Here is a 15,764-nt window from a genome sequence, read left to right on the forward strand (position 1 = left end):
AGGTGGTAGAATCAAGTTGCGATTTGGATGCCTGAAGGAGAAGATAGAATACAGACTCAATCTGGGCAAATAGGGTTAGTGTAGATGAGTAACAAGATTTGGTATGGATGGGTGGTGATGGATGCTTCTCTGCTGTATACCTTTGATGAGGCTTAATTTAGAGGTTAGCTAGTGGTATGCCCTCCCACTCCGTTTTTCTCATCTCACTTGCACTGGACTTGGTAGTATGGTTCCATATCTCCCATTTGCCATAGTCCAATAATTCCCTCTCCAGGCATTTGCCTGTAACCCTTTGGATCTCTGAATTGAATTTGCTTTGGATGTACTCTTGAATAATGAGTTAAGCATCGCATGTTTTTTTTATTTTTAAGGCTTTCTTAGAATGGGATAAATTGTTATTCTGCCCTGTGCGTTTATCCAGTTGTGAGTACAAAACACTTTTCTGGTGAAAGAGGTAAATGTGAAGCTTGGGAAGTTCCATCTGATTGTCCACTGTGATGGATCCTTGTGCCTTAAATTCGAGGGAGCCACAAATGAGCATTTGTGCAAGCCACTATTACTGTTTAGGATATTTTTGAGGAATTTGTCTTAAGATGGGATTGAGACGACCCTGCACTGCCACTTTCCCAAGTAAAATATCTCCACTCTCTTGCAGACTCGTATTGCGAAGCGTGGGAGGAAACTTGTTGATTATGATAGTGCAAGACATCATTACGAATCTCTCCAAGGTGCAAAGAAGAAAGACGATGGGAAAATAGCCAAGGTGATATAACTCATATAAAACCAGACAGTCCAAAAGATGAGCAAAAATGTTTTTTTGCAGCTATTTTGTCAACTCTCCAGTTTTCCTCTTAGAGCAATTTAAGTTTTAATTTAGAAAGGTACCATTAAATCTGATTCTTGTTTTCAGTACCAAACTCTAGGACTTTGCCTCCCTGTTAAGTACTATTGTTTCCTCTTTGCAATTGTTACCTGTTACCTTGGCAGAAGAGAGTTTATCACCATTTATTCATTACAGTGATAGAATGTGGAGGATGATACTTAACCAATTTCACAACACAGCAACTTAATCGCAAGCAGTCGTTAACAGATTTCACTGGTGTTTTGTGGGCTTGAAATTAGTTGCTGTACGTCAGTGTGGTTACTACTTTGCAGTTGACCAGCCTAGAGCTGATATTTTAAAAAAATAGAAATGTGTTGTTTGAAACAGATGGACAGCCTCATAGAATTGCAATGATTTATTCTAACTCAACTTTCCAAGATTCCTGGAAAAGGTTGATAGTAACTGGGACAGTAGGGAGGTGGCTTTATTTTTACCTGTGGGGAGCAGAAATTCCCAGCAGGCAAGTTGCCTGAAAAAGGAGAAAATATACAGGTGGCATTTGAGACCTTTTTTGAGGAATATAAAATTCCAGAGTTGTATCAATCTCCACTTTAGTTATACCCAATGACTTGGCTTCATCAGTGGCAGTGAATTCCACAGATTCACCACCCTCTGACTATTCTAAAAGGAAGCCCTTGTATTCTGAGGCTGTGCGCTCAGGTCCTAGTCTCCCTTTATTGGAGCCTCTCCATACTCCTTCCAGCCACGTACTTTATCCAAACTTCTCAAGCGAACCTAAATCCCCAACTTGGGGCCCAAAACTGCTAACAATGCTCCAATGTGGTCTGACCAATGCCTTATAAATGTCTCACCATTACATCCTTTTATATTCTAGTCATATCAAGATAAATGCTAGCATTGCATTGGGCTCTGTCCTGCTGAATCTCCTCTGCATTGCATTGCATTGCTATTGCATCCTTTCTATATTGCAGCAACCAGAACTATAGGTGATACTCCACGTATGGTCTGACCATTTTTGTACAGTTGTAATATTCCTATTTTGCACTCGAATGTCTCTGCTTGTGAGGGAAAACCTTCTGAATGACACCTTTGTTACCCGATCTACATTATGTTGGGATTTTCCAAAGCTATGAATTGAGCTCCAATGTACCTCTGTACATTACCACTTCACTGTATTTCCTATTAGTATTTTACATCCAAATTCACATGATGTAAACCAGTTTTTTTAAGTCTCTGCAAAATCTTTGCTAAAACTGATATAAACTAAGTTTTGAATTTTGATACATTTCAGTGGTAGGGAACTTAATTGTATGATTAAAAACTGTAGTGTCACCTCAGTTCATTGACAGCATAACAAGCCTGAAACTTGGCAAACTATTAACTAAGTTACGTAAAGTTGTCATGTGACCTTGTGGTCTTGCCTGTTTACTAACAAAGATCCTGTTTTTTATTTCAACAACATTGCTTGACCTTTTCCACTAGCATTGCATTGGGCACAAATTTGTAAAATCCAATCATGTATTAGACCTATTTCTACAAACCATTAGTGAACTTGTTGATCAGAGTAGATTTCAGCAGTCTTCTCTGGGGATCATCACTATCATGGTAGAGGCTTGTGAGATCCTGAGAGCGATGCTCTCTGGGATGTAGCCATCTGGTGCTTAGTTCATGGTGGCAAGGTCAAGGAGGAGGTTCCAGACAAAACCTCAATGGTGGAGCCGGAGGAAGATGACGACACATCACAATGACAGAGAGGGTGGAGGAAGGCTGAAGCAGTGAAGGGTTCCCAGATGTCTTGCATTCCATGACACTGGATCCTGACACCGATCTATTGAGGTTGGAGTGGTGACTGCCCTTGCATCAGCCTTCCCATGTTAAGATCATGCACAGGTGTTCTCCATAAAGGGAGTCCATCCTAACATCCCAGTTATGGGGATGCTGGATTGGACTGAACTACCACCCGAGGTCCCACCAATGGACAATACCTTCGGAGAATATCATACTCGATTGAAATGATCGCATCGCGACTACTACTACAATCAGTTGTGCATTGTTGACCATCTTTAGATTCTCAGTATGTCTTGTTTGGGTGCACTCATGCCGTGTTATTGATAATTGGTATCTTGCTCTAATTGCTTTTCTGCCTTTTTAACTGTTCTTTGCAGCTGACCTCTTAAATGTTGCTGAGGAAATCCTGGTTTAGCTGTGCTGGTGACTAACAATTGTTCCATTTTGCTCTTGTTCTTTAACTTGCCCTCCACCATCCCCAACTCACCAACCCTTGCTTTAATCTTTCTGTGTGCTTTTATTGTTCCCTCGCCCTAGCCTGTCTCGTTGCTCGAGAAAGCTGCGCCTCAGTGGTGCCAGGGAAAACTGGTGGCACATATCGTCGCCCAGTCAAATCTACTCCGAAACCAGGTGACCACACTGTTCCAACTGTGACGTACGTGATGTGAAATCTTTGTCGCTTGCTTAAATACTCATGTACTTGTGATGTGCTTGAAGCTCAAGTCTGTTGAAACAACTTTTGTTGGCAGAAGTATTTTGTCCTGTTGGTAGTCAGTGGTGGGATATTTTTAATTTCCTATGCTTTTCTCTGGTACATGATTCATTGTTTAGAGGTGGCGTAGGATCATTACCTTTGGTATTTTTTTAAACAGTGGCGGTGGTGGAGGAATACATTAGGATGTATAAGAAACTCTTCAATAACCATGTGGGAAAAGGAAAAATGGAGGGTTGTGTTGAAGGGAAGGGATAGATTTTTAGAGTGGGTTAAAAGATCGGCACAACATTGTAGATCAAAAGGCCTGTTCTGTGTTGTAATGTTCTACTTCCCCCAAGGTGAGTCCTGGTACTCAGTGCATTGCTAGTAAATATGGATCTTTCCCAATTGGGTTGATTAGGGAGTGAGTGAGGGCAGCTCTCCCGCAGCTTTGTGCAACTGAGGCTCTGCATAAGGCATGGTGGGGTCCCAGATCAAGGCAGCTCTCTCATAACAACACACATCAAAGTTGCTGGTGAACGCAGCAGGCCAGGCAGCATCTCTAGGAAGAGGTACAGTCGACGCTTCGTCCTGACGAAGGGTCTCGGCCTGAAACGTCGACTGTACCTCTTCTTAGAGATGCTGCCTGGCCTGCTGCGTTCATCAGCAACTTTGATGTGTGTTACCTGAATTTCCCGCATCTGCAGAATTCCTGTTTGCGTTTTTTTAAAAAGAAAGCTCTTTCATAACCTTTGGCACTCTTTATGGTGGATCCATGTTTGAGGACAAGTTAGAGGCTAAAATTTATTTTTTCACTAGGGTTGAGCAACCAATGGCAATAGCCAGAGACTGTGAATCTCTGGAATTCATTGCCACAGATAACTGTGGAGACCAAATCGTTGAAAGTGGTGATAAGGTTTTTGATTAGTAGTGGTATCAAAAATTGTGGGGAGATTGCAGTGGGTTTGAAAAGGAAAATAAATCAGCAATGATGAAATGTTGGAACAGACATGGGCTGAATGGCCTAATTCTGCTCTATGTTTTATTATAATTGGCTTAAGACCAATATGTAGCATCAAGCAGGAAAATTCCCCCTAGAGCCAGTATTTCCAGGCAGTAGGAGGAGGGTGATCAGATTAATTGCTGATTTGTGGCTGGTTGCCACGGAATTTTCTGTATGATGTATTATTTCTGAAAAATTTTGAAGGGAGAACTGTTGGAGTAAATGGCAAGAAGCTTTGCAGTATTGATGTGCGAGACCTCGGGGTGTAAATCCATAACTCCCATGAAGTGGTGACACGAGTGCATAGGGGAGTGAGAAGGAATTTGGTAATTCTTGTCTAAGGTTGAGGCATAAGTATAAAGGTTCTGAGTTGTGTTACAGCTGTACAAAGCATTGGTTTGATGGTACTTGGATTATTGTACAATGTTCTGGTCACCACACTACATGAAGGATGTAGGAAGAAAAGTATATTAAAAAATTCACTAGGATGTTGCCTGGAATGAAGTTACAGAGAATGGATAGGCTGGCTTTGTTCTCATTCTAATGTAGGAGTGATCTTGGAAGTTCATAAGTTACGATGGTCAGAATCTTTTTAACTTTGGCAAAGGAGTCTCAAAATAGAAAAGGAGAAAAATTTAATAGTGGATGGGTAAGCTTTTCTGCAGAGATTGCTAGTTCCCTGGATCCAGCTGTCAGATGTGGTAAGAAGCAGATGATGTTCAACTGCCTTTCAAAAGTTGAGAAAGTACTTGAATAGGGAAAGCATAGGGATAGAAGCCTAATGCAGGTAAATTAGCTTGGGTAGATATGGCTGGCATACAGAGTTGGGCTGAAAGACACACATTTCTATGCAGCATGTTTCTGTAGTTGACATCACCTTCTGCACAAGCATCTTGCAATAGAATACTGCTATGTTAAATGACCCTAGGCAGGTTTGCTGTGTAAGCAAGGTCTGGGAAGTAGGAAGGAAAAAATTAACCCTTGGTCAGCTTGAACTTTAGAGTTGTATGACATTATGCAAAAAATGTTGAACGGATTCTTTGTAATACATCAGTTACGTCTGAAAACAGTTGTAAAATGTTGGTCCCCATCTTTACTGTATAAAGTAGATGTAGCAGTGCTGATATTATAGCACTTAAAGTACTGGTTTGTAATCTTAGGTTATTCTTTGCAGTAACTTGGTGCAACTAACTAACTAGGCAGCTGAAGAGGACAGTTAAATTGAGAGAATGTCAGTCTGAAATCCAAGCCATGCTGGAGGTGTTCAGTGGGGTTTCTGAAGAGAACTGGAAGCTAATATTTTTCATTGAGTCTGAAATTTTCCCACCTCAGCTGAGTAATTCCATTGTCCATCTTAGCTCTGTGAAGTTGAACGTGTATGAGGCAGAAATGTGCAACTGGCTTAGTGTTTTGACATTGCGCTGCTCAAGTTAATTCTGCATCTTACACAATAAAGAAAATGCATTTGGGTTTTGACCACCCTAGGCCCACTATCCACCATTTGAAAATGAGTTCAGTGTGAATACCTGTAATGCTTTTAATTCAGTCGCCAAAGCACTTAAATATAGCCAGCCTGAACCGTCAGATGGTCCCTTGGCTAGTTTTGTTTTTCGTCCTGTGACCTAAATCTCAGTCATTAGGCTGTGAACCAGCCCATATTGATAACTGCAATGGCCATGGAGTGTGTGACTAGTTTAATGTGGATTTTTGTGGGAAGGGTGTGGAATGGGCAAGTGTTATCATGGAGCATGTGAACTTGAGGGTTTTCCATTCAGTGTTGCTGGAAGTGAGCATTGGGTTTCAAAAAAAAAAGCGCAATTAGGAAACATAAGCACATAAGAGATGGTTGAAGCTTTTAAAGTTGTAACAAGCATTGTCACAAAGCAAGAAAAACAGGAAGAAGTGCTTGTCTGGTTAGAATGTTGCATTCATTATTAGAGGGTAATTGAGGTACTAAGCGCAGATGCAGATCTGGATGCCTAATAAGGATTCAGTTGGTCAGTGCTGACTTGGGCTGATGAGTCTGTCTATACTAAGTCTGAGAGTAAGGACAGGGCTAGGAACTGACTTGTAGTGTACAATGAAAGGCATCACAGGTTGTGAAGGTGGCTTTTGGCACACAGGCCAATCAAGCATTGAGTATTGACATTGGGATTTGTTGCCATTGTAGAAGATATTGGCAAAGCTGTACTTGGAATATTGATCACTCTCTATTGGGAAGTAGCTATTTAAGCTAGAACAATGCAGAGAAGGTTTGAGGGTGTTGTTGGGTCTTTAACTGAGTTATGGAGGTGAAGCAGGTTGGACTTTATTCACTGGAGCATCAGAGAATGAGGTATGAGCTTAATAGTTGTTAAAGTTAAGGGTCTGGAGTAAATGCACACTCATAGTCTTGGAGAACTGAGCTAGAAAGGCCAAGTTTAATGTGAGACAGATTAAATAGCGCTTGAGGGACAACTTCACTCGGTGTGTGAACAGGTCTACCAGGGGAAGTAGTTGTGGCAGGTATGTGGGTTGTAAAGGTTTGGAAGGATATGGGACAACATGGTAAATGGGACTAGCATAGATGGGCATCTTGGATGGCATGGACAATGCACTAAAACTCAACTAACAATGGTATAGCCCAGTCTTGAGCAAAACCGCCATTTATCTAAACATGCATTTCCTTCCCTGCCCACATCAGTCATTTCTGTGATGGAGTTCGGCTTTTCTGCAATTAATTTGGTCTCATCCTTAAACCAAGTACTTAAGACCAGGCTTGTCCAGAGCTTATTGCTGACTAACGAGCCTGCATTTACAGACAGTTTGTGAATCCTCGAAAGGTTCCCACGAGGATGCTGTAACAGTAGGAGGTTGCCTGTATTGGTGATTGGCTACACTCGAGCCAGCATTTACCGCCATTCTTCTCTGCCCCAAGAGAACTGCCTGTATCCAGCTGCTCTCAGTTTCAAAAATGAGCTGTTTTGCATAGCAAGATCCCCAACATGATGACATTCTATGGGATGTCTACTCAGCAGTTTTTTTTCTGCCTACACCTGCTTTAACAAGTGACTAGGCTATTTGGTCTCGCATATTGGCTCCATGACTCTGCAGCAATCCTCCTGCATCGTACTGCTGTACCTGCCCACATCATTCCCCACCACTACCTTATGAGGGTTGGGCAAGTGAAAGGTTTTTGTTGGAGGAAGTGAACAAAGCACGCATCTAGTGTATAGATCTGTGGAGGTGGGATTATAAAATGGAAATGATATGGGAGGGGACCACTCAGCCTCAAGTTCATGGTCTTGCAGTACCATCCTTCTCCCTTGTCCTTTTCCTGTGAGCTCATTAGCAGGATGGAGATTTGAATGATTATACTTGGTTTGTGAAAACTTGGAGGTCTAAATCTATCTTGGTACGGAGCTTGATCAATTAGCCATGCTTCGACTTTTCAATACTTCAATTATTAATGCTAACTATTCTTTTGTGTTAAAGGCAGAAGAAGAATTTTTAAAAGCCCAGAAGGTATTTGAGGAAATTAATATCGATTTGCAGGAAGAATTACCATCACTATGGAACAGGTGGGTGTCAAGACTGCAATAAGTGGGCTTCCTGTTGTATGGGAAGAAACTAGAAGATGGACTAGAGGTACACTGCAGAAGTTACGGAAGAAGGATGCAAGCTCGACATTATACAATGTAGACTTGCTCTTTGTGCTGATGACATTGTTGAGAGGTACAGTGTTATGACTGTGATCAAAGTCACTGAAGCTGGTGATATAGAAGAAGTCTTTATTCACAAGAGTAAGCTTTCTCATGGGTACACTCAGTGGCTCACTAACCTGAAGTTGCATCACATTTTTATACCCTTAAGATAAGGGTAACAGTAGGTGATTCAATACAATTTGAATAATTACCATGACATTGTTTACTTCAATACTTTGACGAATGGTTCCTTTGATATGCATACTGGAAGCACATTGCAATTGATAAGACACCTCTGAAGGCCCAAATGCTTTTGGAAGAAATTAATTAACATAAGCATTCTAAATCCTTCTGATGACAGAGCCACACACTCAAAAAATTAATGTTGTCAGGGCTTTCTAAGTACAAATACTATTGATTGCCCATACCTGTGACCATGTTTGACCTGCGAAATAACAGCATCCATTTGGTCAGACAGCTTGTATTCAAGTTGCAATGGTGGAAGCATCTTGGCATATTGCCTGGTTTGCTGCAAGCCAATTAACAGAAACCCATTGTTTTAACGTTTGGTTCTTGGTCTGTAGAGCAGCTTGTGCTTTTAGTGCTTAGGATTCAAGTGTATTTATTATCAAAGAATGTATAAATAATACAATCTTGAGATTTGTCTGCTTACAGGCAGTCCCAAAGTAACAAACCTAAAAGAACTCATTAAAAAAAACACCTAATGCAGTGAGAAAGAGAAGAAACACAAATCATGCAAACAATAAAAGCAAGCAACAGTGATCTGATCCAAATTGAGTTCAAAGACCTGAATCCTGGAACAGCCGGAGTAAGTCCATTGCCTTGCTCTCAGTTCATCGTATAGCGGTACAAATTGCCGTGAAGTTCGCAGACACGAAGAGCATAGCAGCCAGAGCAGTTTCACAGCCTTAGCGCCGAGGAGAGCGGAGTGAAACGTTACAGAGCAGATCAGGCTCAACCTTTGTCTCCGGTCCTGCCACCCTGCCTTTTCAGTCCAGTCCATTTGGCCTGGAATTTAAATTGTTCGTGCACCGGGTCGGCCTAGCACTAGGACCTGGGCCCCACCGCAGCAATGCACTCTGGGTTGGTTCCGGCAATACACTCTGGGTTGGTTCCAGCCTGTAACCAACCTTCCCAAATTGGCATGGCTTGGATGGATCAAACCTCGCTCCCCGTTTAGGTGCTGCAATTTACACAAATTGAAGGATAATTGCAAACTTCTGGAACTTGTTTACATTTAAAATAAGAACTGAAGCTTGGTTCTTATTTGAATTAATATCTGCTACATTCACATAACTCCTGAATATTCCCTAACATACAGTATTATGTTCCATGTTGGACCAATGAAAATGTGTTCAAGTTATTTCAATGCTTCAACACCAAGTCATAGAACTTGAGTTGTCTTGCCAGGTGCTTGCATTTTTTTCATGCATTCTGTTTTTTCACGCAGAAAATTACAGATCCATGACACTCCTAATGTCATTTTTTTTGCCCCTCATCTGTTTTGTGTTACCTTAATCAATTGATCTATCAGTATCTCCCTTAAGGGCAGCATTTTCTGAACCTAGTTTCATTCTCCAGAAGTTGTTAGCACGGATTATTCTCTTCTCCGAAATAATTCGCTGGTTCTGATAACATAGAAACATAGAAACATAGAAAATAGGTGCAGGAGTAGGCCATTCGGCCATTCGAGCCTGCACCGCCATTTATTATGATCATGGCTGATCATCCAACTTAGAACCCCGCCCCAGCCTTCCCTCCATACCCCCTGACCCCCGTAGCCACAAGGGCCATATCTAACTCCCTCTTAAATATAGCCAATGAACTGGCCTCAACTGTTTCCTGTGGCAGAGAATTCCACAGATTCACCACTCTCTGTGTGAAGAAGTTTTTCCTAATCTCGGTCCTAAAAGGCTTCCCCTCTATCCTCAAACTGTGGCCCCTCGTTCTGGACTTCCCCAACATCGGGAACAATCTTCCTGCATCTAGCCTGTCCAATCCCTTTAGGATCTTGTATGTTTCAATCAGATCCCCCCTCAATCTTCTAAATTCCAACGAGTACAAGCCCAGTTCATCCAATCTTTCTTCATATGAAAGTCCTGCCATCCCAGGAATCAATCTGGTGAACCTTCTTTGTACTCCCTCTATGGCAAGGATGTCTTTCCTCAGATTAGGGGACCAAAACTGCACACAATACTCCAGGTGTGGTCTCACCAAGGCCTTGTACAACTGCAGTAGTACCTCCCTGCTCCTGTACTCGAATCCTCTTGCTATAAATGCCAGCATACCATTCGCCTTTTTCACCGCCTGCTGTACCTGCATGCCCATTTTCAATGACTGGTGTATAATGACACCCAGGTCTCGTTGCACCTCCCCTTTTCCTAATCGGCCACCATTCAGATAATAATCTGTTTTCCTATTTTTGCCACCAAAGTGGATAACTTCACATTTATCCACATTAACTTGCATCTGCCATGAATTTGCCCACTCACCCAACCTATCCAAGTCACCCTGCATCCTCTTAGCATCCTCCTCACTGCTAACACTGCCACCCAGCTTCGTGTCATCCGCAAACTTGGAGATGCTGCATTTAATTCCCTCATCCAAGTCATTAATATATATTGTAAACAACTGGGGTCCCAGCACTGAGCCTTGCGGTACCCCACTAGTCACCGCCTGCCATTCTGAAAAGGTCCCGTTTATTCCCACCCTTTGCTTCCTGTCTGCTAACCAATTCTCCACCCACACCAATACCTTACCCCCAATACCGTGTGCTTTAAGTTTGCACACTAATCTCCTGTGTGGGACCTTATCAAAAGCCTTTTGAAAATCCAAATATACCACATCCACTGGTTCTCCCCTATCCACTCTACTAGTTACATCCTCAAAAAATTCTATGAGATTCGTCAGACATGATTTTCCTTTCACAAATCCATGCTGACTTTGTCTGATCATTTCACCGCTTTCCAAATGTGCTGTTATCACATCCTTGATAACTGACTCCAGCAGATTCCCCACCACCGACGTTAGGCTAACCGGTCTATAATTCCCCGGTTTCTCTCTCCCTCCTTTTTTAAAAAGTGGAGTTACATTAGCCACCCTCCAATCCTCAGGAACTAGTCCAGAATCTAAGGAGTTTTGAAAAATTATCACTAATGCATCCACTATTTCTTGGGCTACTTCCTTAAGCACTCTAGGATGCAGACCATCTGGCCCTGGGGATTTATCTGCCTTCAATCCCTTCAATTTACCTAACACCACTTCCCTACTAACAACATACATCAAAGTTGCTGGTGAACGCAGCAGGCCAAGCAGCATCTATAGGAAGAGGCGCAGTCGACGTTTCAGGCCGAGACCCTTCGTCAGGACGAAGGGTCTCGGCCTGAAACGTCGACTGCGCCTCTTCCTATAGATGCTGCTTGGCCTGCTGCGTTCACCAGCAACTTTGGTGTATGTTGCTTGAATTTCCAGCATCTGCAGAATTCCTGTTGTTTTCCCTACTAACATGTATTTCGCTCAGTTCCTCCATCTCACTGGACCCTCTGTCCCCTACTATTTCTGGAAGATTATTTATGTCCTCCTTAGTGAAGACAGAACCAAAGTAATTATTCAATTGGTCTGCCATGTCCTTGCTCCCCATAATCAATTCACCTGTTTCTGTCTGCAAGGGACCTACATTTGTCTTTACCAGTCTTTTCCTTTTTACATATCTATAAAAGCTTTTACAGTCCGTTTTTATGTTCCCTGCCAGTTTTCTCTCATAATCTTTTTTCCCTTTCCTAATTAAGCCCTTTGTCCTCCTCTGCTGAACTCTGAATTTCTCCCAGTCCTCAGGTGAGCCACTTTCTCTGGCTAATTTGTATGCTTCTTCTTTGGAATTGATACTATCCCTAATTTCTCTTGTCAGCCACGGGTGCACTACCTTCCTTGATTTATTCTTTTGCCAAACTGGGATGAACAATTGTTGTAGTTCATCCATGCAATCTTTAACTGCTTGCCATTGCATTTCCACCGTCAATCCTTTCAGTGTCATTTGCCAGTCTATCTTAGCTAATTCACGTCTCATACCTTCAAAGTTACCCCTCTTTAAGTTCAGAACCTTTGTTTCTGAATTAACTATGTCACTCTCCATCTTAATGAAGAATTCCATCATATTATGGTCACTCTTACCCAAGGGGCCTCTCACGACAAGATTGCTAATTAACCCTTCCTCATTGCTCAAAACCCAGTCCAGAATAGCCTGCTCTCTGGTTGGTTCCTCGACATGTTGGTTCAAAAAACCATCCCGCATACATTCCAAGAAATCCTCTTCCTCAGCACCTTTACCAATTTGGTTCACCCAATCTACATGTAGATTGAAGTCACCCATTATAACTGCTGTTCCTTTATTGCACACATTTCTAATTTCCTGTTTAATACCATCTCCGACCTCACTACTATTGTTAGGTGGCCTGTACACAACTCCCAGCAGCGTCTTCTGCCCCTTAGTGTTACGCAGCTCTACAAATATCGATTCCACATCTTCCCGGCTTATGTCCTTCCTTTCTATTGCGTTAATCTCTTCTTTAACCAGCAACGCCACCCCACCTCCCCTTCCTTCATGTCTGTCCCTCCTGAATATTGAATATCCCTGAACGTTGAGCTCCCATCCCTGGTCACCCTGGAGCCATGTCTCTGTGATCCCAACTATATCATAATCATTAATAACAATCTGCACTTTCAATTCATCCACCTTATTACGAATGCGCCTTGCATTGACACATAAAGCCTTCAGGCACTCTTTTACAACTCTCTTAGCCCTTATACAATTATGTTGAAAAGTGGCCCTTTTTAATGCTTTGCCCTGGATTTGTCGGCCTACCACTTTTACTTTTCTCCTTACTACTTTTTGCTTCTACCCTCACTTTACACCCCGCTGTCTCTCTGCACTGGTTCCCATCCCTCTGTTGTGAACTAACCTCCTCACGTCTAGCCTCTTTAATTTGATTCCCACCCACCAACCATTAATGTTTAAACCCTTGTCTTGACCTGGATGTATGGTGCAAACTGACAGTAAAGGATCTGAGCTATGTTCACTTTGCATTTTGGTAAGACATTTAGTAGAACTTGACACAACTTCACTCAACCAATTTGTACCAAGCAGCTCGTATCTGTGCACGTTACTTCTCTACCTTAATTTTCTCCCAAATGCATATTTGGAGAGGTCCTCCGCCATTCAAAAACTTGCGTTTTTGCTTGCTGACCTCAAAAACTGTCCTGGAGAGCTGAGGAATGCCATTCAAGAACACCCAGTGGTGTTTCATAGTAAATTTTAGGTACTCTTGCCTTGATGGTTGGTGCACAGAATAATTTTTTTTAATGATAATTCTGTAAGATGAATGTATTCTGGGCCTGTGCTCTGTATAAACTTTGTGCGTTGATAAAGTAGTGACTTTGCATTTGTACTGTAATAGTAAAATTCACTACCTTGTCAATAGTGCCCAAGACTGTTCTAGTCTCCAGGTCATTTACTACTTTGCCAGTGTTCTGACCCCTGTCAATTCCTTTCCCTTTGGGAGTTGGTAGCTTGATTTATCTCTAATCATAAATTTATATTGGAAGAAATTTAAATATTTTGGTTTTTGTCTGGGTAACTTTTCCAAGTTGTGTGAAGATTGCTTAATGATGGCTTGAACCCAAATCTTGGATTTTGCCACTCTTCATTTGTTCTCCATTTTAAAGCTGGCCAGTTTGTGATTTTGCATAATGAAGAGGAATTTTATTTTCAAGCAAGTATTCGAGAAGTAACAATGTGCACAATGCCTCTCTGTGGAAGCTCACTGCTGCAGCGCTGTTCTCCTATCATAATCTGGATTCACTCAAGTAGTGAGCTATAAACATTCTTCCCTTCCAATGATCTTGTTTCTTGTAATTTATTTTTTATTGAAGTTCATCATCATCAAGATGTATTTCAGATACTGTACATATATATCATATAATCATATTTGTCACAAATTTCCACATAATATTTAAAGAACCAAATAGGAGAGGCTGGTCTCCGTCCTGTTCAGCTGCAGTTAAGCTGAGATACTTGGATGCTAAACAAGCCAGAGTGCTAAGTTCGGTCCCTGATTTCGGAGGTTGGTTGAACAGGACAGAGGCAATAATACAAAAATCAATTTAATTCTAACTAGGGGAGAGTGTGAAAATGAAGCCAAGTTGGATGGATACTACGAAAAATGCAGATTGGACAAGTTGTTGAATGGTGGTTGTGGCTGAATTGTTTACTTCTCTCCCCTTACAACATTAATTGGAATGCATTGGGATCATTTAAGAACTGTCCTTTGGGTTACTTTCATAAATTATTTATTTTGTGGAATATTTATTGAAGTCTTGAAGTCTCTGCACATGTGAGGAAATATCAATGTGAATGCTGACCTCAAAACTGTTCTGGAGAGCTGAGGAGTGCCACCATAAGTTATTTCAAGACATGGCAGATGTAATTTTGAAGCGAGCAAAAGATCTGTTTAACAAATTGGGCTTGATTAATAATTCCACAACATAGTTCTACAAGAGCTTGAGTGGAAGTTTGAGATAGAAGTTGTCTAGAAGGTGCTGACTGCTTTACTAGAAAAAGTTTTCATGCCTATTTCTGGTTAACTGTGTTAATTCATTTAAAGCAGTTTAGATTCTGGCTTGATATAACAATGTTGATATGTTGAGTTCAAATACTCAGTTTGCCCTTTTGATTAACAAAGTTTTGTTTTCACTTGCAGTCGTGTTGGTTTTTATGTGAACACGTTCCAAAGCATAGCTGGTCTGGAAGAGACATTTCATAAAGAAATGGGCAAGGTATGAGGTGATTATTTGGCTTGCTAAGCAAAGTATCCAAATTTCCCAATGAGAGTGAGGTTGTGAGCTCTGTAAACATTGTTGGTGGAAGCCTTATTACAAAAATCAGTGTGCAAAACTGGCAAATGAATTTCAATCTCTGGTCATGCACTTGGTATCCACAGTTGACAGAAAAACTAGTGTCTAAATTCTGAAAAGCTAAATGTCCATGCCATTAATGTGACTTCCAGAAAATGACTAAATGACCCTTTCAGATCCTATATCAATGTGATTTTAATTTTCAGTGGCTTATCCAGGCACAGTTTACAGAAGTTGATAAACCATTTCAGCAGGCAAAATTGGAAATCAAAAGTATAGGTTAAGTTTTCCGCCTGAATGTCTTTAAATGTATTTGCTGAAGGAATTTTTTGCAGTTGGTACAAGTTATGATAATGAGCACATCAGATTGGGCCATCTATTCATGAGCCCATTTCATGTCAGATTTAAAAAATTTGTTCTTTAAATTGCACTTTCGATGTGGATACCTATTGTACAGAAAGTGAATGGTCAGCAAGTGATGTGAAAGCGTTCAAAACTTTTCGCCACATCATCCTTTGACTAGGCTGTTCTTGTGCACATATCCCAGAGTAAATCTCATAACTGTGTGGTGTAATGGGTCAATACTGCTGTTTGACGTATTGCTCAATTATCTAATCCTGTAACTTTTATATTCTTTTCTTTGGTTTTAGTTTGCTCTAGGTGCATTAGATAATGTTGCATCTGGCCAGGTTGCAGTGGTAGAATTAGTTCTACTGTTCTCAGATTCATCAATAACTATTAGATGTGTTAGACCTATCTGACTACATGCATCAGTTAAAGATGTTCTATCCTATTTACTCAGCTGATTGTTCCTTTTCTGTT

At 41.3% G+C, this 15,764-nt stretch overlaps 1 protein-coding gene across 10 annotated transcripts in view; it reads left to right on the forward strand.

Moving 5' to 3' along the window:
* Positions 1-15,764, forward strand: part of LOC134346863 (myc box-dependent-interacting protein 1) — a 182,152-nt gene that overhangs the window by 78,697 nt on the left and 87,691 nt on the right. For 9 of the 10 annotated variants that reach the window (XM_063048660.1, XM_063048661.1, XM_063048665.1 and 6 more), the window contains exons 6-9: positions 656-763; positions 3,170-3,262; positions 7,804-7,889; positions 14,789-14,864. In XM_063048660.1, the coding sequence (XP_062904730.1) occupies positions 656-763; positions 3,170-3,262; positions 7,804-7,889; positions 14,789-14,864 (363 nt within the window). The remainder of the gene's footprint in view (positions 1-655; positions 764-3,169; positions 3,263-7,803; positions 7,890-14,788; positions 14,865-15,764) is intronic. The other variant, XM_063048663.1, reaches the window with a different exon arrangement.

The sequence above is a fragment of the Mobula hypostoma genome, chromosome 5, assembly GCF_963921235.1.
Source record: "Mobula hypostoma chromosome 5, sMobHyp1.1, whole genome shotgun sequence".
NCBI classification, from domain to species: domain Eukaryota; kingdom Metazoa; phylum Chordata; class Chondrichthyes; order Myliobatiformes; family Myliobatidae; genus Mobula; species Mobula hypostoma.